Source organism: Macrobrachium nipponense, chromosome 30 (assembly GCF_015104395.2).
Source record: "Macrobrachium nipponense isolate FS-2020 chromosome 30, ASM1510439v2, whole genome shotgun sequence".
Classification (NCBI taxonomy): Eukaryota; Metazoa; Arthropoda; class Malacostraca; order Decapoda; family Palaemonidae; genus Macrobrachium; species Macrobrachium nipponense.
Genome location: NC_087218.1, coordinates 334,473 through 356,643, shown reverse-complemented (window position 1 = coordinate 356,643; position 22,171 = coordinate 334,473). Strand labels below are relative to the sequence as shown.

The 22,171-nt window shown below is 37.2% G+C and overlaps 1 protein-coding gene across 1 annotated transcript in view; it reads right to left on the bottom strand.

Moving 5' to 3' along the window:
* Positions 1 to 22,171, bottom strand: part of LOC135202203 (tryptophan 2,3-dioxygenase-like) — a 78,201-nt gene that overhangs the window by 4,199 nt on the left and 51,831 nt on the right. The window contains exons 3-7 of the mRNA XM_064231457.1: positions 17,974 to 18,107; positions 9,694 to 9,831; positions 8,886 to 9,110; positions 4,277 to 4,526; positions 1,345 to 1,438 (exon numbers count right to left, since the gene is read on the bottom strand). Coding sequence (XP_064087527.1) covers positions 1,345 to 1,438; positions 4,277 to 4,526; positions 8,886 to 9,110; positions 9,694 to 9,831; positions 17,974 to 18,107 — 841 coding nt within the window. The remainder of the gene's footprint in view (positions 1 to 1,344; positions 1,439 to 4,276; positions 4,527 to 8,885; positions 9,111 to 9,693; positions 9,832 to 17,973; positions 18,108 to 22,171) is intronic.

Genomic DNA, 22,171 nt, shown 5'->3' with positions numbered 1-22,171 from the left:
CGACATCAATGAGTGATACTTTCTTTTTGATTTTGTCAATCAACGTCACGTCTGGTCTATTTGTACGTATCACCCTATCTGTTCTGATACCATAGTCCCGAGGATCTTTGCCTGATCGTTTTCTATCACTCCTTCAGGTTGGTGCTCGTACCACTTATTACTGTAAGGTAGCTGGTGTTTCTTGCACAGGCTCCAGTGGAGGGCTTTATTATTATTATTATTATTATTATTATTATTATTATTATTATTATTATTATTATTATTATTATTATTATTATTATTAAAAACATACTCTTAGTAGCTTGAGTCTTGAAATCGAGAAACACATCCACAGGTATTATATATGTACATATATTTAAAGATAAATCTGTGCAGACAGCTTTCGGGAATCTGTTCGATTCCCCTGTTCAGATTTATCTTTGTATAATTGTACATAAACTTCGGATTTGTTATTATTATTATTATTATTATTGTTATGATTATTATTATTATTATTTACGGTAAAAAAATTACGGTAAAAATAGCCTTGTTTCACAAACGAAAATAAGATAAATACACTATATTTTACTAGACATAATTTTTCTGTATTGTAACGTGCACATTTATTTATTATTTACATTTTTATCCTAATAGATAAATCATAAATACCTATCCTAAATTTTCTGTATCTTTTAACTCAACGCGGAACACCTTTTTCAGACCGTTTATAGGCTTTTCCACAGGGCTTCTGTACACTCCCATAACAACAGCAACAATAACCATAACAACAACAACATCAACAAAGTAGTTTGTAGGCTTACTCCCTGAGTAAGGGATCAAGTGCTATTAAGATCTTCCATTTTAACTTTAATAATAATCATAATAATGGAGAATCAAGTCCACAGTTACACACACACACACACACACACACACACACACATATATATATATATATATATATATATATATATATATGTATATATATAATATATATATATATATATATATATATATATATATATATTATATATATATATATTATATATAGTATATATATATATATATAGATATATATATATAATATATATATATATATATATATATATTTATATATATATTCATATACATATAATATACAGGGTGTCCATAAAGTCCCAGTACCATTACAAGCAATAAATGCTTGTAATGGTACTAGGACTTTATGGACACCCTATATTTATATGCACATACATTTATAAAGATAGATTTGAAATTGGGAATTTAACATTATCCTGGAAGCTTTCTGTACAGATTTATCTTTAAATGTATGTACAATATATACATACTTGTGTCCCAACGATTCGACCACTCGATCGTCATAAATACCTGAGAGTAGATCGCAAATACTGATATCCAGACGATCCTCCGGTACCAATCAGCTGCGATCCGATCATTCGCTGTACCAGCATGACGTGGTTGTCTGGAAGAAATACGTTGAGCCGTATTAAAAGTAGTTAAGGCATTATTAACTTGGTAAAATATTTAACTTGGTAAAATAAGTGTCATGTTCTAATATCTACGTGAATACCTCAGGTGGTTATTTGCAGCCAGACCCAATATTGTTACGGTAAAAGTATATGGTATTATCCTTCATAAAAGTTGAGCTATATATATGGCAAAAGAAAAAAAAGGCAAAAGAAAAAAAAACAATATTGTTACGGTAAAAGTATGGTATTATCCTTAATAAAGTTTAAGCTAACGTGAAATGAAGTTGGGGGTAACTATGGCCAAAAGAAAAATCTATGGCAAAAAAAATTATGGCAAAAAAAAAGAGATAAAATTGATTCCCAAAAAGGGTATCATTAGCCTTTTGAATTTTGACTAAAATCACATTCAAGAAATTGTGACGTTTTATGGAACCATGGTAAATATTAGTAGTAGCAGTTCTAATCAGAGATAAGTAAAGAGTTAATTGTATGTCAAAATAACAATGAAATTTATCAATATAACCATCAAGAATAAACCAAATTCATCAATATAGCTATCAGGAATAAACCACATTTATCAATATGTAGCTGTCACGAATAGACCAAATTTATAGACAAATTTATCAATATAGCTATCAGGAATAAACCATATCTATCAATATAGCTATCAGGAATAAACCAAATTTATCAATATAGCTATAACGAATAGACCAAATTTACCAATAGAGCTATCAGGAATAAACCATATTTATTAATATAGCTATCAGGAATAAACCAAATTTATCAATATAGCTATAACGAATAGGCCAAATTTACCTATATAGCTATCAGGAACAAACCAAATTTATCAATATAGCTATAACGAATAGACCAAATTTACCAATATAGCTATCAGGAGCAAACCAAATTTATCAATATAGCTATCACAAATAGACCAAATTTATCAGTAAAGCTATCAGAAATAAACCAATACGTGCATGTGGAAGTGGTTGAGCTTGACAGTAAAATGCTGGCTTTTGACTTCGACTACGGAACTTGGATCTCCAGCCCAGATAATGTTCTCCTCATTTGCTCTGATAATTTGATTTTTATCAACGTATAGCAGTCTGATAAAGCACTTTTATGTAGGATGATCGTAACAAAAAAGAAATCCATAAGGTCAGTGAGATTAAGGTCATTTTTTCTTTGCCAAGTTGCAGACAAAATTTATTCGTATTTCGTTCCCAGTTCAATTATTAACATTGAAATGGTGTTAAAACGCTTTTTAAAAAAACATATAACGATGAACCAGTTAATACATGGCAAATTTTATTAAGTAACTTAGTGGATAGAACTGACCGGTTAAATTCCTTAAATGAAGATTCTTTGGTAATAACCGAGTATAATCCTTTCAAATTTGATGTGTTAAGAAGATTTTATATATCTATAAAACCTGAATATTGCGAGTCGACAAGTGAGAAAATGGATAAAATGTAATTGGAAATGATTCCGATGGGAGCGTGGTTATTCATACGAATAATACTCATGATTTAATTTTTCCCTGCTGCATATTCCACAACATGGATCTCGGAATGGGACAGGTAATTGGTATGGAAGGTGACGGTGACTGATATTCCTTGTTTCGACTCTATTCGTAGAATTGGAATGTGTAAAATATTTAAACACACATTGGAACTTTTCACACGCATAGCACAATGTCTGAAGAGAGCACTAATTGTTGAAAACGAGTCTACGGCCGTAAGTGTAGAAAGAGTCTAAGGCCCCGTCCACACGGCCGAGCTTTGCTCGACGAACTTTGTTCGATGTGACGTCAGAAGCGGAGAAACTGCGGTAAAGTTCTGACTTTTCCTGCTGTTTCTCGCTTCTGACGTCACATCGGACAAAGTTCGTCGACCAAAGCTCGACCGTGTGGACGGGGCCTTATAGACAAATTCTGAGTAATCTTACGAAGCACTGGTTGAGACTGGCGATAAATCGTTGAAATGCATTTTAACCTGTTTCTGAAGTGTGCGCGGTAAGTTAACGACGTTTTTTTTGTTTTATCGTAGTGTTAACGCATTTAACAGTAACGTTTAGGTCTACTGGGATCGTTCGGAGTGTTGGACTCATTCGATCAATCTTTTCGTTAAATCAATTTTTCTTTGGCCTTATGAGTCTCAGCGATATCAGAGAACGAAGACTAAGTTTGTCCAAGAAAAGTTTACTTATCAAAATCTTTGTCTGCTTAAGAAAGATATTACAAATAACATCAAAACGGCCTAAGATCAGAACAATCCAATGGCTTAGAGCCATTCGGAGCGTATATCATCGTTAAATCAGTATGAATATAACAGCATGAATAAAAAAATTACACAGCAGAGTAAAATAAGCATAAGCGAAGACAGGTACTCGTCAAGCAATTAGACAAGCTATAGTAGATTCACATCAGCCGTGCATTTGATGTCTAGGCCAGTCCCTTACGACGCTCCTGATTGGCTGTTGATAAGCCATTCACAGGGCTGGAAACTCTCAGTCTCTCTCGAGAGTTCACATAGGTAGAATGTATGTTCCACTTTTCCTGAGGGATACGTTTTTCAGGAGAGGTGGAACATACATCCTGCCTATGCGAACTCTCGAGAGAGACTGAGAGTTACCAGCCCTGTCATTGGCTTATCAGCAGCCAATCAGGAGCGTCGTAAGGGATTGGCCTAGACATCAAATGCACTGCTGATGTGAATCTACTAAGAGAGTATCCATTTGTCTGCGCAGCTGAAATCAGCGGCCAGAGAAGGGTCGCTTAAACTTGGGAAAGCTGCAGTTTTGCGTCACTTATTTTTGGAGCTGTTACTTACACCGCCACTTCGTCATCAGGGAATCGACGTCCATCAGGAGCTGCAGCAACTGGTGGGGCTGATTGAAGCGAGGCTCCTCTCTGTAGAAGGAGATCATCAGGGCTCCCTGGAGGGCTTTGTGTGTGAGGCGCCGCTCTCCTCTGGCCATCAAGCCGTTGTGGATTCTGACGTCGAAGATACTGTCGAAGAGTTCTTTTCTTCTCTTCTGTTGCGTTTGTAGATGCGCCCGCAGCTCTTCGACGTCCTCGGCCTGTGGGAAGCACTCGTGGTTAGGTAGAAATGGTCAATTCCTTCGAAGTTTTCTGTTTATGGGAGCCATTTGCGCAGGTGTGAATATCGACTTCGGCTTGGTAAGACATTCAAGAATGGCTGGCAAAAATATCATCCCTCTAGATCATTTCCCAGTAGAGAGAAGGGAAGGTGAATCTTCCAGAGCATAAGCATCGTTCTACCAAACCTTCTCCCAAAGTAGTCAGTATAGACGACAAAATTCGTGAGATTCCGTGACGTCACTTCACAGTTCCGTGCGTGACTTTCATTTTTGCAGGAATATGGAATCAATGTTGGTTAATTTTGCCAGAGAACGCCAGGCTCCTCTTTAAGTCAGGCAAACAGTATGGGGCAATGCTAATCAACCGAATTTTCAGGGCATATCATTTGCAATGGTTGATTTAAGGGGAGGGGGAGCACCTGGTCACGTGGGCGCCACACCCCACCCCATGGATATGAGTAATGGTTTCTTTTAATAGATCATTATTAGAAGCAAAAATATTTTTTACTTAGTGATTATTCCTACAACAACTGTACACCAACAACAACAACAACTAATAATGTTTGTATATAATATGTATGTGTGCATACATGTATAAATATTGATATATATATATATATATATATATATATATATATATATATATATATATATATATATAATATATATATATGTACCTATGCGTGTACATGTTCTGTATATATATATATATATATATATATGAATGATTATCCTAACATATATATATATATATATATATATATATATATATATATATATATATGATTGTCCTAAGTGACCCCACTCCCTTGAAAGATTTTAGATCCGCCACTGGTCATTTGCATAGACAACAAGGTCCTCTTAAGCTCTGGGTATAACTGCGGTTCCCATATTTATGGGATAGTATGGCTGAAAGACTGGGCGTTTTTCCACGTCATGGCCAATAAAGTTTATGCAGATATACAAGAATCAATGTAAAACCTCCTCCTAGGGGAGATCATTTTGTTTCTTAGGGATGTAATCGATAATATTTTACATATGATAAACCAATCCTATCCAGCTACACAGAGCTATTGTCAAAACTGAGGTTGATTCGGTCTTATCACTTAATAAGGGTGATGACTACTAAGAAAATTATATATATATATATATATATATATATATATATATATATATATATATATATATATATATATATATATATATATATCTCGGACCAAAAGCAATGAATCAGAGGGAATTATCAAGCTCATCTGTTAGGAATGAATATATGTTTGGTAATTTTATAATTAATATATATATATATATATATATATATATATATATATATACATATATATATATATTTATATATATATTATATATATATATATATATATATATTATATATATATATATATATATATACATACTGTTTACACATCAATCATATTCCTTCATTTCAAACAGATGAGTATGAGAACTCAAAAATAACCCTTGTTTTGTTGTTTTTGTTCCGAGAATAACATTACTGTGGACATAGTGTGCCCTATGGTAAATTTGCAAATGCTATAATAATAATAATAATAATAATAATAATAATAATAATAATAATATTGTTAAAGATGATGGCAGCATCAGTGGAATTGATTTTATATATGGTCTTTTCAATTCTTCTTATTATTCTCTTCTCATCAGGGCTGATATTTGCTAATAGCTGGCCGATGTTCATATCTCGGTGAAAGAAATGTTTTCTAAAAATAATAATTTATTGATATGATAACAAAAGTGGTTAACAAATCTTAGTCTAAGGGTGTAACGGAATTCCAACGTTTCCAACCGTATCATCGGTTCATTTTCAAGGAAAGGTGAGCTTGAACTGATTGAAATGGGGTCGTTCGGCGGTATTTATTGTGTCCCAGGTGCTCTGTCTGATGGGCGCTGCATTTTCATTGGCTGAACAGAGGATTAAGTCCCTGAGTCAAGCGTCTTGCAGAGGTTGGAAGCTCGCACTGCTCTTCTCGTGCGGACGCTGGAGACTGGGAGCGTAGTATTGGGAAGGTCATTGCCGATAGACGGGGGCACCTGATTGGCCCGTTCGATCGGCTCTATGGTGCTGGCGGGCGGCGCCCTTCGTGCCACCGTCGGGAGGAGTGAAGTCTCTTGGGTGGTGTTGAGGCTGGGTCTCTCCTTCCCGATGTGTAGGCCTCCAAGAGGCGGAGGCGACGGTGGTCTGCTGCCTTATCGATAATTCTGATATTAGGAATAATGTCATTCCTAGTTATCCTGGTATTGTGGACGTTTTTGGCATGATTATGGATGGCGCCTTCCTGAGCGTGGCAGGATATCCTCTTCGAAAATCGCATAGTCGTCATACCAATGTAAGCGCCGGGGCATTCCCGGACAGGGCATTTGTACTGGTAGACAACGTTAGTTTTCTTGAGAGGGTCCTGCAACACGGGGGCTGGATTGTTTTTCATAATCAGGCCACTGGTCTTCTTGCTCTTGTAGTAAATTATTAGTTTCACTTTTTTCGCAGGGTCCGTGGGGGAGACGTTCCTTTCTATGATGGTACGAAGGGCTCGCTCGTCCTCTTTGTATTTCTTATGAAATACTCCCTTGTAAAGAGTGACGTCTTCAAGGGCGGCGGGACGAGGCTCCTGCTGATACCACTTATCGATGTTTCTGCGAATGCATTTAGTGATGTCCCGGTTGGAATACCCGTTGTTAATTAAAACTTGGGCAACACGTTCTAATTCAGTGTGCGTGTCCTTCCACGAAGAGCAGTGTGAGAGAGCTCTCCTGATGAAGGCGCTGATCGCAGTGCGCTTGTATCTCTCTGGACACTCGCTCTCGCCGTTCAGGCCATGCCCAGGTTCGTGGGTTTCGTATACACCTGCGATGCGCTTGTATCTCTCTGGACACTCGCTCTCGCCGTTCAGGCACATGCCCAGGTTCGTGGGTTTCGTAACACAGGTGTATACGAAACCCACGAACCTGGGCATGTGCCTGAACGGCGAGAGCGAGTGTCCAGAGAGATACAAGCGCACTGCGATCAGCGCCTTCATCAGGAGAGCTCTCTCACACTGCTCTTCGTGGAAGGACACGCACACTGAATTAGAACGTGTTGCCCAAGTTTTAATTAACAACGGGTATTCCAACCGGGACATCACTAAATGCATTCGCAGAAACATCGATAAGTGGTATCAGCAGGAGCCTCGTCCCGCCGCCCTTGAAGACGTCACTCTCTTTTACAAGGGAGTATTTCATAAGAAATACAAAGAGGACGAGCGAGCCCTTCGTACCATCATAGAAAGGAACGTCTCCCCCACGGACCCTGCGAAAAAAAGTGAAACTAATAATTTACTACAAGAGCAAGAAGACCAGTGGCCTGATTATGAAAAACAATCCAGCCCCGTGTTGCAGGACCCTCTCAAGAAAACTAACGTTGTCTACCAGTACAAATGCCCTGTCCGGGAATGCCCCGGCGCTTACATTGGTATGACGACTATGCGATTTTCGAAGAGGATATCCTGCCACGCTCAGGAAGGCGCCATCCATAATCATGCCAAAAACGTCCACAATACCAGGATAATTAGGAATGACATTATTCCTAATATCAGAATTATCGATAAGGCAGCAGACCACCGTCGCCTCCGCCTCTTTGGAGGCCCTACACATCGGGAAGGAGAGACCCCAGCCTCAACACCACCCAAGAGACTTCACTCCTCCCGACGGTGGCACGAAGGGCGGGCCGCCGCCAGCACCATAGAGCCGATCGAACGGGCCAATCAGGTGCCCCCGTCTATCGGCAATGACCTTCCCAATACTACGCTCCCAGTCTCCAGCGTCCGCACGAGAAGAGCAGTGCGAGCTTCCACCTCTGCAAGACGGCTTGACTCAGGGACTTAATCCTCTGTTCAGCCAATGAAAATGCAGCGCCCATCAGACAGAGCACCTGGGACACAATAAATACCGCCGAACGACCCCATTTCAATCAGTTCAAGCTCACCTTTCCTTGAAAATGAACCGATGATACGGTTGGAAACGTTGGAATTCCGTTACACCCTTAGACTAAGATTTGTTAACCACTTTTGTTATCATATCAATAAATTATTATTTTTAGAAAACATTTCTTTCACCGAGATATGAACATCGGCCAGCTATTAGCAAATATCAGCCCTGATGAGAAGAGAATAATAAGAAGAATTGAAAAGACCATATATAAAATCAATTCCACTGATGCTGCCATCATCTTTAACAAAACATGTTTGAGAGAGGGTCTCCTACCTTCATATAATAATAATAATAATAATAATAATAATAATAAAAATAATTTGTGTCTCAGCTGCCTCTCACCTCTGCCTCTCTGAGCTGGTCATCCAGAATGGTATCGACGGCCATTTTGTACTTTTTCCAGAAATTGAAACCTCGCTCTTCCAGGCCAGGCGTTCTCTCGAGCCATCGGCACAACAAGCTCTGCAGAGATGGCTCCTCTTCCGAAGCCATGATCCTCTTGTAGATGTCTGGCTCATTGCCGAAGACTTTCATGTAGTTTTCTTGGTTGTATCGGACACGCAGTTCCTGGAAGCAGTAGATTACATTTTAGACTATTAGCTGCTCTGGACATCAGATCTCTACAGTGAAATTTAACGGTTACAATAACAACCACAAGTTCGAAGATCTGAGCGCGCGTAACAAACTGCTTCGGAATGTCACACCTGCTTTCCAGTGTTGTCATATGACTGCTTTTAGCAATAATATGCGACGCATTCCTCGAACTTGTCATTTTATTTTGAAGGCTTTAACATTCATATAAAACAAATAAGACTTTGAACACTTGAGGAAATTTTGAATATTGAAGGTATTGTAATAAAAATGTTAAAGGAAACGATTAGTTTACTAGAGGACATCATAATCTGTATTGTAAAACTTTACGGGGTTAAACGCCTAGAAATGTTAAACTAATTTAATTAAAGTTAAAGGTTTAAAACGTTGAAAATGTCAGAGAATATCCTCGAGGATACCGTAAAGTTTTCTCCTGGAGGGGAAAAAATGACTATAGAACATCAAATTTGGAAAAGACTACTGAGAACATTAAAGGAAGACAAGAGAAACCATACTTCTGCCGCAGGAGGAAGAAAATTCATACACTCGAGTGTCTTACCGCTTTCAAACCGAGTTTGTTCTCCAGAAGTCGGAACTGGTAACTCTGAAATCCCGAAGCCGGAGATAGGTAGTCCCTGAATTCCATGAAATCCAGTGGCGTCATCGTTTCTAGAATCAGGAATTGGTCGACACAGAGCTGTTGACAGGGAATTTTTTAATTAGAATTTGAGAGGACGGGGCGAGGTTTATTTATATATATATATATACACACACACACACACACATATATATATATATATATATATATATATATATATATATATATATATATATATACAAGTCATATCATATTACCGTGATTCATATACATATATCGAGCTACAAATGTCCTTTAATATCTAATTCACTCTACCTCGGAATTAATATATTTTCATATATGTTTAACCGAAGGGGAATTTTTTAGGTGATAATAGAATTGCCGGCCGACGGGCACGAACCATCGACATCTTCAATTCCAGGACTGGCAGTGAAGCCTTAGCCCACCCCGCCACTGCCAGTCCTGGAATTGAAGATGTCGATGGTTCGTGCCCGTCAGCCGGCAATTCTATTATCGCCTAAAAAATTCCCCTTCGGTTAAACATATGAAAATATATTAATTCTGAGGTAGAGCGAATTAGATATTAAAGGACATTTTAGCTCGATATATATATATATATATATATATATATATATATATATATAATATATATATATTATATATATATATATAACTTTTTTTTTATCAAAGGTAAACATTCTCTGTTCATAAGCAATTTATTGGCAGGGAATAAATTTTCCACGTTTATCTTTGCCCGAAAACTATTTCCTTTAGAGAATTATCAATCGATTCTGTTTTTTTTTCTTATTTTCCCCCAATACGAGATATTTTCTCTATCTTCGTAGCTTATTGTTTTTTTTTCACAGAGAACTGTTTGTACACAACAGACATTTGATGACATCTGGCTTTAACCAAGTGAGAGCGGCCAAAAGAATGTTGTTAACCTTCACCACTTGAGTTGAAAAACTATCACATCCTGAAATCTCCGCGAATCTGCACCGATGAAAATTGAAATAATATTCAGCCTCTGTTTTATACCGTCTTGATACTATTCAATCCCATTCTGCGCAAGATGTTCGAAGGAGATTTAAAACAGAAACCAAAACCTTGTCGGTAAACCTAGCCAGTGTTTTTTCACGAGGTGGTCCACAAGCGTCTCCTCGAGCCCTACGACATTTCTAACTGCAACGCGAATACTTAATCTTTGCCTCACCTCGTTTTATTCAAGTACCCGAGTTACTCCTAGACAGCTGTTATTACCTTGAGAGACCTAATCCAAATGTAATGACATTTGTTTCGCAGTAAAATCGTATGTATATGCCCCTTTAGTCTTAGTAGTTGCTTGTAGGACAGAGTCGCCTTAGTACTCTTTTGTTCTATTGCATGCAGTTTGCTTGATGAGGCCTGAAAGTCAAATTGAAAGATCTTGCACTCCCAACTATTGTGTCACTTTTCTCGTGGCAATATAGTACATATATATATATATATATATATATATATATATATATATATATATATATATATATATATATACGTAATAAGGGGATGATTATTGTTAAAAATTATCCTATAAAATACACATACGCACACACACACACACACACACATATATATAATATATATATATATATATAGTATATATATATATATATATATATATAATATATATATATATATATATATATATATATATATATATATATATATATATATTATTCGAGCTACAAATGTCCTTTTATATCTAATTCGCTCTACCTCGGTATTAACATATTTTCATATATGTAAACCGAAGGGGAATTATTTAGTTGATAAATATTATCAACTAAAAAAATCACCTGTGGTTTAAACTCCCAGTTATCGCTAAGTGATTTGGGCCGAGTATCTATATAGCTCTCATAGGCGTCTAAACCACCAGAGAGCTAATTCGCCTCTTGAGCCTTGAGAAAGCAGAGGTCCTTTGGGTTTTTGATATACCGTGCCCATCAATCCCCTTGCCCTCGTCGTAGACTTATGCCTGGGACCTGTCAGTTGTTCAGTTACGATGCTACCAATCACACCGTGAGGCTCACATATATCTATTTCATATGTAATTGTTATAACCACAATGCTCTCTTAACTTCTTAACTTCTTTGCTCTTTTTTGGATACGCTTGTCACAACAAAGACTTGAGCTCCAACTTCCACTTTTGCAGTGACAAGCGTATCCAAAAGAGATCAAAGAATTTGAGAAGTTAGGAGGGCATTGTAGCTATTACAATTTCATATGTTTCTGGTAAAAATGACCTGTAGATTCTACATATATTATATACATAAAGTCTCCTCTGCAAACACTGAATGTCAACTTCTTCTTCTTCTTCTTCCCAGCTTTAACCCATTTTAATATGGGGTCGCCGTTGTGAATGAGTCGTCTCCATCGATTTCTTTCCTGTGCATCGTTCTCATTAATACTTTTTAATACCATATCTTCCCCTACACTATCACTCCATCTCTTTCTTGGTCTTCCCTTCTTCCTTCTACCCCGCACTTCCATTTCCATCAACAACAAACAAATAATAAACGTAGTTGTCAAAGGCCTTCAGACTGATTATATTTTCCAATATCTTCATTAAACGGAGCACATCGCAAGAAAAACTTGAGTAGTCTACGTGCTGCCGACTGTCATTCTCGTAATGCCAGTCGGTCGTAGGGCTTCGTGGCCGCATCTCCGGTTACTGGCTCTACGCCACTAGACGTTTATTCTTCTTTCGCTGCTTGCCCCCCCGGCCCCCCGGCCCCCCGACCCCCGTCCCTACGCCCCCATCCCAGAACCCCTCTCTCACCCGTGACCACCACTCTCTCTCTCTCTCTCTCTCTCTCTCTCTCTCTCTGACCCAGACCACCACATGATCCCTCGTAAGTCTTAACCCGTCTTCAGACATCTCTCTCACCTGTCTGGCGATCTCTTCATTCCTCTTTCATTTGCTTCATTGCCTCGAGGAATTTTGCAGCTAGAAGTGAATGCTCGGAAAAATAGTATTTTCGTCTCCTTCTTGTATACCGATGCAATGATAAGGTGAGAAGACAGTCGGAGGGAATGGATGTCTCAATCATATATACCACAATTTCGACGGCAGAGCGCTCGTGTCTTTGGGCTCGCACCTGCATCATCCGATTTTCCTGTTTCAATTCATCAAACTACGGATTCGCCCATTGAATTTTCTCCTCATTTGTTACCACACATCTGACATTGATTTGAAATATATTGCATTTAAAGTATACGTACATCAGTATTTCATATTTAGATCCAATCAGATTTGCCAGGAAAAATTGCCTTTCGAACAAGCTGTTGTACCTGACGTTGATTTCAAGCATAACATGTTATTTTGATTTATTCTTGAATAATGATTGTTATCGGTGGCATAAATAATCTTTTGCAGCTAATGATGACGTTGCATACAGGCTGACTGAAAGGAAGAATATTTCACCTCAGAAATGAATTAATTGCACGAAATTGACGCTGAACTTATCATTGTGTTCGCTGGATGTGGAATTGAATTGGAAATCTTGTAAATTGTCCATGTTAGTTTTTGGATGGCATCATCAGAAATGTTTTAATAATACTTTAAATTCTTTGAAAATCTAGAGGTTCCAGTTTTTTTTGGATTACATCTTAAGAAATTTTTGATACTGTAAATTCTTTAAAAATCAATAGGTTCTAGTTTTTTGGATGACATCTTCAGGAACTTTTTAATTATACTATAAAAACATTTCTGGATTTCTTCAAATATTTTTCATTTTACTTTTCGTTATTTCATAAACTTTAATTTGGATAATGAGAAGTTGGGTCTTTAGTATAGTGAAAAGCTTTTAGTAATTTTATTTTTTAATTTTTATCAGAATTTGCACTGTCTCGAAAATTTGTTATCATAAAATTTAGTTTCTAAAATAAGTATAGTGCCTTTGCTAGGGTTTTTTGTTTTACCTTCTCGGTTTAATTCCTAGTCAGGGTCGCTGTTTAAAATGAACATTTTCCATGTATGTCTTATCTTGCGTCCTCTCTCCGTTCATTCCTTTGTCTTTCATATCCTCTCGAATGCAGCCTCTCTATCTTCTCTTAGGTCCTTCTCTCCTTCCCATTTCCTTTATGTCTCCTGCATCTGCCCTCACCGGGTGCCGAAACCATCTCAGTCTTGACCCCTCTACTTTCTTTGACGGACTCATCCCAATCCTCTAATGTAGTATTCATTTCTTCTTTTACCTCTAGCCGCTCCAATAATTCATCTGAGCATCCTCATTCCTGGCACGACTAAATTATTTTGTTCAATTTTCTTCACTAGGGCTGAGCGCCTCGGTGTCGTCATCGGTAAGGTGTTGGCGTGCCACCTCAGTGGCCGCGAGTTCGATTCTCAGACATTCTACTGAGGGGTGAGATATGCGTATTTCTGGTGACAGAAGTTCACTCTCGACGTGGTTCGGAAGTCACGTGAAGCCGTTGGTCCCGTTGCTGAATAACCGCTGGTTCCTTGCGACGTAAAAGCACCATACAAACAAGCAAACTTCACTGGGGCTGAATAGGATACTCTTGTCGTAGAGTGCCCCGGATACCCCTCTTCTAATTAGGCTACTCCCCCGTAGGGGATTAGTCCCGTCAGTGTATCTCACGCAGTGCACTGTAGGCATTACTTAAGGTTTTTTGCAGTGCCCCTCCGGCCCCTAGCTGCAACCACTTTCGCTCCTTTTACTGTGCCTCCTTTCATATTCTCTTTCTTTCATCTTACTTACTTTCCACCCTCCCTTAACAATTGATTCATAGCGCAACTGCTTTTAGGTTTTCCTCCTGTTATACCTTTCAAACCTTTTACTGTTAATTTCCGTCTCAGGGCTGCATGACCTCATAGGTCCCAGTGCTTGGCCTTTGGCCTAAATTCTATCTTCAATTCAATTCCAATTACTCGTCCGGCTTGAATCAGATGGTTAACATCTTTATCCTTCTGACCGCTGCGCATCTGTTCTCACTTCTGCCATCTTGATCGTGGCTCGCTGGTCGTCATCCATCACATTCGTCAAATATTTATATGTTAAACTCTCTAAAGCACATCTCCACTTATCTCCTTTCGAGTATGTGGAATCAAGATGCTATCGGCGTAGAACATATACAGTTTAAGGTCTCCTCTCTTGCATCCGCAGTCATTAAATACAGATTTTTGTGCTCATCGTAAACTCGTCTCACATATTCATTCGCCACGTACATATCTCTGAAACTAAAGCGATGGAGTTTCCGAGACATTTGGATTCCTGAGTTAGTTTCAGTATTTAGGAAATCCTTGTTTATGTTTTTGAATATTATTATCTTTTTTATTTTTTTGGGGTGGGGTGGGGCAGGGGTGGGGCTTTCATAACATTCCACCATTCGTCCACACTTGTCTCTCCCGTCCCCCCTTTGTGCTTTGCTTTATTCGTTTGTTTGTTTGCTTTTGACAGGCCATCTGTTTGGTTTCTCCGTCTATTAGAATAGACTTCTAAAATCCACGCATGAGTCGATTGTCGCACTGCGAGAGAGAGAGAGAGAGAGAGAGAGAGAGAGAGAGAGAGAGAGAGAGAGAGAGAGAGAGAGAGATGCGTTGAAGGGTAGTATACCGTGAATTATGACAATTTCGTTACGATCACATTGCTTGAGTGCTACATCGTCTACAAGAATGTTCTTGCTCATAACGAGGAATTAGTGATTAGCAGTCTTCTTTTGAATTGTCATTGATATTATCTCTATTCATGATGTGCAGACATCTATATAGAACAGACTTAGAGGTCTATTCATAGGGTATGTGCAAATAAAAAAAAAATAAACAGGGCTACCTGAAATGTAAATAAATCAACTGACAGATAAAACTGTCTTTTGAATGGGAATATAATCATTACTATTGACACCATACATATATCTAAAGCCTATAGGCAAATAGTCTACGTAGAATAAGATACCTATGTGAGAAAATTAAGGAAGTAATTTTTTTTTTGTGAAAATTAATTTTGAAAATTTTGCTAAAGAATACAGATTCACTTACTAATCACAACTCCTTTTTTAATAAAATGTTCTTTTAACCATTTTTTTAACATTACTCTAAAGCTTTTTTCTTCTGTAAAAGAAAACTATTGAGATCGCTTTGTCTGTCCGTCCGCAATTGTCTGTCCGCCCTCAGATCTTAAAAACTAGAGAGGCTAGAGGGCTGCAAATTGGTATGTTCATCATCCACCCTCCAATCATCAAACATACCGAATTGCAGCCCACTAGCCTCAGTAGGTTTTGTTGTATCCAAGATCGAAGTTATCCATAATTGTCCGTCTGGCAACGATTTAGAACAGGCAACCACCTGGTTGTGGATAAAGTGTCATGGGCCGCGGCTCATGCATCATTATACCGAGACCACCGAAATATAGATGTATTTTCGGTGGCCTTGGTTATTCGCTGTACAGAATACTCGATTGCGCCCAAAAAACTTTTTTTTTTTTTTTTTCTTTTTAAACCAAATCCGAGCAAGGCTACTTCGCTTACGTGCGGCCACTCACTTACCAAATCGAACAGACCGCAGCTTGTTTAATATCTTGCTGGTTTAACCAGTCATACTCAAGGGGACTTTATCAAATGTCTTGCTACTCTGCTAATATTTCTCATGCGGCTTTCGAAGTGTCAAGTTCTTTTCTTCTGATTTGTTTTCTTATTTTCTTTTTAAATAGGTAATGTCGATCTTCAGAGATCTTTTGTTCTTTGGTAATTCTATAGTTATGGCGAGTTTATTTTCCCAGTAACGTGGATCTCCGGAGCAAGAGCCCGTGCTGGCATAAGGCCAGCTAAACCTAAAACAACAACCGTATCTTTTTATGTGACTATAATCATAGGTATTACGAGTTTTTTTTAGAGATGTTGTATTAGGTTTACTCCTCTTCAATGCCGTGCCCTGTGCCCTAATTAGTTACGTGAAAAAATTGATACACTGATTTATCAAAAAACATAAGCAAGCTTTTGAATGAGCCTAGCAAACACCGTAAGTATTAAAGTTCTCTTTACTGAGACCAGTCCATTTTAATCGTAGGTAATCAAGCGTATGATTCAGACCACTTAGTGAAGTTGTACTAGTCGTGTACCTATTTAATATATGTAGCTTGCTGAAGAGCCAGTAACCTTTATTAGATGTACCTGGCGTCCTGATTCTCGCTATTACCACTCGGAACAATTCAATACTTAGAGAAGTATATAGCAATATAATGGTAAGCATGAAGCTTCGTGGATCTCGTCGAATTCACTTGAACTTGCTATTGCTATAGTAGATTCACATCAGCCGTGCATTTGATGTCTAGGCCAGTCCCTTACGGCGCTCCTGATTGGCTGTTGATAAGCCAATGACAGGGCTGAAAACTCTCACTCTCTCGAGAGAGTTCACATAGGCAGGATGTATGTTCCATCTCTCCCAAGGGAAACGTCTTTCAGGAGAGGTGGAATATACATCCTGCCTATGTGAACTCTCTCAAGAGACTAGGAGTTTCCAGCCCTGTGATTGGCTTGTCAACAGCCAATCAGGAGCGTCGTAGGGGACTGCCCCAGACGTCAAATGCACGATTGATGTGAATCTACTATGGTAAGTATCCATTTCCGGATAATTGTGCCTGGATTTTTCCATTGCTAGATAAAATACCTTCAGAGGTTGCTTACCTGTGGCACACCTTAGAAGACCTATTTTCAAACCTTAGATCGTATTAGTTGCCTGGCCAGCTGATAAACGTCCATATCATAAATATATATACTGTAGAATTTTTCCAAAAATGAAGAAAACACAACGTTTCGGTATCCAGACCCATCTTCAAAATTCAATAAAATCTCCCTTGACAGATTGCCCAGTCATCACTAAGTTAAGTGCATATTAGTTTAACCAGACCCCTGAGCTGATTAACAGCTCTCCTAGGGCTGGCCCGAAGGATCAGATATTTTTATGTGGCCAGGAATCAATTGGTGACCTAGCAATGGTGGGATCCGAACCGCATTATATCAAGAAATTAATTTCTAATCACCAGAAATAAATTCTTCTGATTTCACGTTGGCAGAGCGGGGAATCGAACTCAGGACAACCGAATCGGTTGGCGAGCACGTAACCCACTCCTCAAACGAGGAACAATAAATTTCACTCAAAGTCATGACCGATAATTTTAGATATCTTTTGGACATACAAGTACAAAAGCCATATTTGCTGAATGACTTATTAACGAACATAATTACCTTGAGAATGAGGGTCACTCTCTGCATTCTCTTGACGATCTCCAACATCTTGTGCTCGTCGACCTCTTCCTTGCTGAAGATTTCCCGCACCGAGTCGATCTCGTAGATAATTTGCTTGAACCACAGCTCGTAGGCTGCGAGAGAAAAGAAAGTAGTCAGTGTGTACAAATTTTTATAAGGCAATTATTTATTTGAATGGCATGCAAATAATTTTTGATCTTCTTGGCCTATAGGCTTGCAGCCCAATTCTTACAGGCACTCCTGAAGCAGATCTTTGAAAACCTGTAATGTGCAAAATTTCTCAATGGTGGGACCTGTGAGTTGGAAAGATACCGTCATCTATCCCTGGTTGGTTAGTTTTCCAGAACCTCCTGTACTACATAATTCCACTGAAATCCATCAATAACTATTTAACATCTGTTGTGGGAAAACAAAAACACAAACACACATATCCTGGCAAATTACGTATTCGCCATCCAAACTCGTCTAGGATGATTGATTGGTTTAGATTAAAATGGCCTTATGGTCAAGTTTGAAAGGGAGTCATAGGCCTATTGTGAACCTCTGGACTAGCCTCCCGACAGAGATTCTCTTCTATGGTAGCCTACCAGTACTACACCCATGAGACCGACCTACTTTAGACCCATACCCAGCACGCGGTGATAAGTGCGCACCAGTGGTGCGTAGTTTGATAATTCCAACGCAATCTGTAATCAGTATTATGGCGTCACATATTTTGGTCATGATCATTGACTAAAGTGGGTTACTTTCTGAACAATTTAAGAGGGTTTTACGTCGTATTTCACGTATACTATATTATTTTATATACTATCATTACCACTTTAAGGACTTACAAGTACATTTTTTGTAATTTTAGAAACTTATGAAAGATTGTGATATATATATATATATACATATATATATATATATATATATATATATATATATATATATTATGTACATATAGTATATATATATATATATATATATATATATATATATATATATATATATATATATATATATATACATATATATATATATGTATATATATATCATATATATATATATATATATATATATATATATACATATACATATATATATATATCTCTATATATATAACATATTATACATATATATATATATATATATATATATATATATATATATATATATATATATATATATATATATATATATATATATATATATATATATATATATCTATCTATATATATATCTATATAGATATATATATATAGATATATATATATAGATATATATATATATATATATATATATATATATAACATATATATAGATATATATATATATATGAGATATATATATATATATAATATATATATATATCTATATATAGATATATATATATATATCTATATATATATTATATATATACCTATAATATATATATATATATATATATATATATGTATGTATAATATACACGAGGCCCTTTGCGTCACGTCCTTCCAAAAACACAAGTAGTACCACCTCTGAAATGCGCATATGTCATGTGACAGCGCTACCACAAGGTCATACTCTAATGACGTTGCGTACGTACTCTGCCGATACAACAACAATACAAATAGTGGAACCTGTACCCATTAGCCTTGCTCTCTCTCCTCTCTCTCTCTCTCTCTCTCTCAGAGAAAATGTTCTATCAAAGCAACGAACGAAATGTGTGGCTGCACTTTGACTAGTCTAGTTATTTATTTATATTATAATAATTCAAAATGTCCAAACGTTAAGATTAAAGCAAAACTTAAAAGGCCATTAGTTTGCAAAATAACTAGGAGGTTGATGAATGAATAAATTGGTTTTTTGAGTATTCAATTTTTTTTTTCTTTTAAAATGTATTGCATTAATGATCAGATGACCAATTAACCAGTTTCATGACATTTCTGGCGAAGTTAAACCAAAATGAAAAGAGTTTAGATAATTTCTAATTTGTTAGTCTCCCGGGTTGAAAAGAAGTATCGATCTCATTTTTATTAGTTGTTATTTGTTTCTTTATTTATTTATACATTTATTCATTTATTTAATGGTGAAGAGAGTTCGTGAAGGGTGTAGGTGCCCTGAACATTCGCGGCCATAAAAAGTGGGTATTAATTGGCTCGCCTAATGATGTCAGGATTCCTATCTACCAAACTGCGAAGGTGAAGTAGAATTGGCTTGATTACTACTTTCTCTTCCCACCCAATGAACCGAATAATTAAGTTCTAGTTTTCTGTTCAATAAACCTGTTGTGCCGCTTTTGTCTGTCCGTCCGCACTCCATCTGTTTCCCCTCATATCATAAAAAACTACTGAGGCTAGAGGGCTGCAGATTGGAACGTTGATCATCCACCATCCAATCGTCAAGCATAACAAATTGCAGCCATCTAGCCTCAGTAGTTTATATTTTATTTAAGGTTAAAGTTAGCCATAAAGGTGCGTCTGGCAACGATATAGGACAGGCCACCACCGGGTCTGCGGCATATACAACATTATGCCGAGATCTATATTCGGTGGCCTTGATTATACGCTGTAGCGACTGTACAGAAAACTCGATTGTTAATTTTTACTGTGTGTGTGTGTGTGTGTGTGTGTGTGTATGTGTGTTACCTTTCTTTTTTTTAAGGGTCTTTTTTTTTATTTATTTATTATTATTTTCTCAAGGGACATCTGGGCGATCCTTGGCTAATTTATAAGGGTTATTTGAATGCACCCAGGAACGATTGTGTTAAGATTTCAAAATCTAATTGTTTATCGATTATTTCCCAGATATAATCGTTACCTTTCCTTTTTAGTTAGCTTTACATTTTGAAGTATAGCTGAGGAGATTAGAAGCCGAAATGGCATATACAGTGTCTTCACATGCCTTAGAAAATGGTTACGTGGTTCAGTATAATTATGACAATTAACTGCCACGAAAAGGTTTGCGGGGTATGGGAAACACTGTGCATATATTTATTTCAATCATTTCAGGGTTCAGCTCTTGCAATTTCAGCAAGATGTTTTGATAGTCACTGAAAAACCACTGTTATTATAATTGCCTCAATTTCTAGAATTCTCATAATATAGACGGGCATATTTAAAAACTGACCGAGGATAAATTATAAAAAATCTTTCTGCAATGAAAACAACACTTGAATTTAAATACTGAAGCTCCCTTGGTTTCTTCACTATTCAAGTACCCTATATATAATGTGTGTGTGTGTGTGTGTGTGTGTGTGTGTGTGTGTGAGAGAGAGAGAGAGAGAGAGAGAGAGAGAGAGAGAGAGAGTGTGTGCAGTCAGCCCAAGTTAGTCTCGTGGCCGAGTTGTACAGTACCTGAGTTACATTTTCTAAGTCTTTAATTCGCTTCCAACCTAGAGCCCGCCGCGCCATTCTGATGTAAACGGTTAACTGCCTCTAATGAGGGCGTGTGTCATGCAACCTCATCCGTAGGAAGCCGTCATTTGTACACATTACTGTATTTCGGGACTTGAATTTGACTAAATTTCATATTTTTCGTATGTTGTAGGAATAAGAGGAAATGCTTCAAAAGTTGTGAAAAAGTTGCGAAAAAAGACAAGACGATTTTCTTTATATGTATTAATATAAGTATTATTAAAAAAACATTTCACATTCTGATACAGAGAGAGAGAGAGAGAGAGAGAGAGAGAGAGAGAGAGAGAGAGAGAGAGAGAGAGAGAGAGAGAGAGAGAGAGAATTATATTTAAGAATTATCATGTTTAGGTTTCATAGATAATTATTCGAGAAAAGTATTGGGTAAAAATCCAAATAGAACTTGAACATATTATGACTCAAATACGGCAATCAATTTCACACTGCTTTTATCTTAAAAGATGTATTAAACCACTACAAAGAAGAAAAAATGGAGCCTTGCCAAATGACCATACGGTCTTTATAGCAAATATCAAACAAAAAGATTTAAAGCCAAAATTCCTTGAGAAATGACAAACATTGCAGTATCTTAACTGACAATACAGTATATGTAACCAAGATCAAACAAAAAGATTGAAAGCCATAATTCCTTGAGAAAGGACAAATATCGCAGTATTTAACTAACAATACAGTCTCCGTATCCAAGATCAAACAAAAAATATTTGAAACCAAATTTCCTTGAGAAATGACAAACATTGCAGTATCTTAATTAAGTCTATCAAGCAAAACAATTATGAAATAAA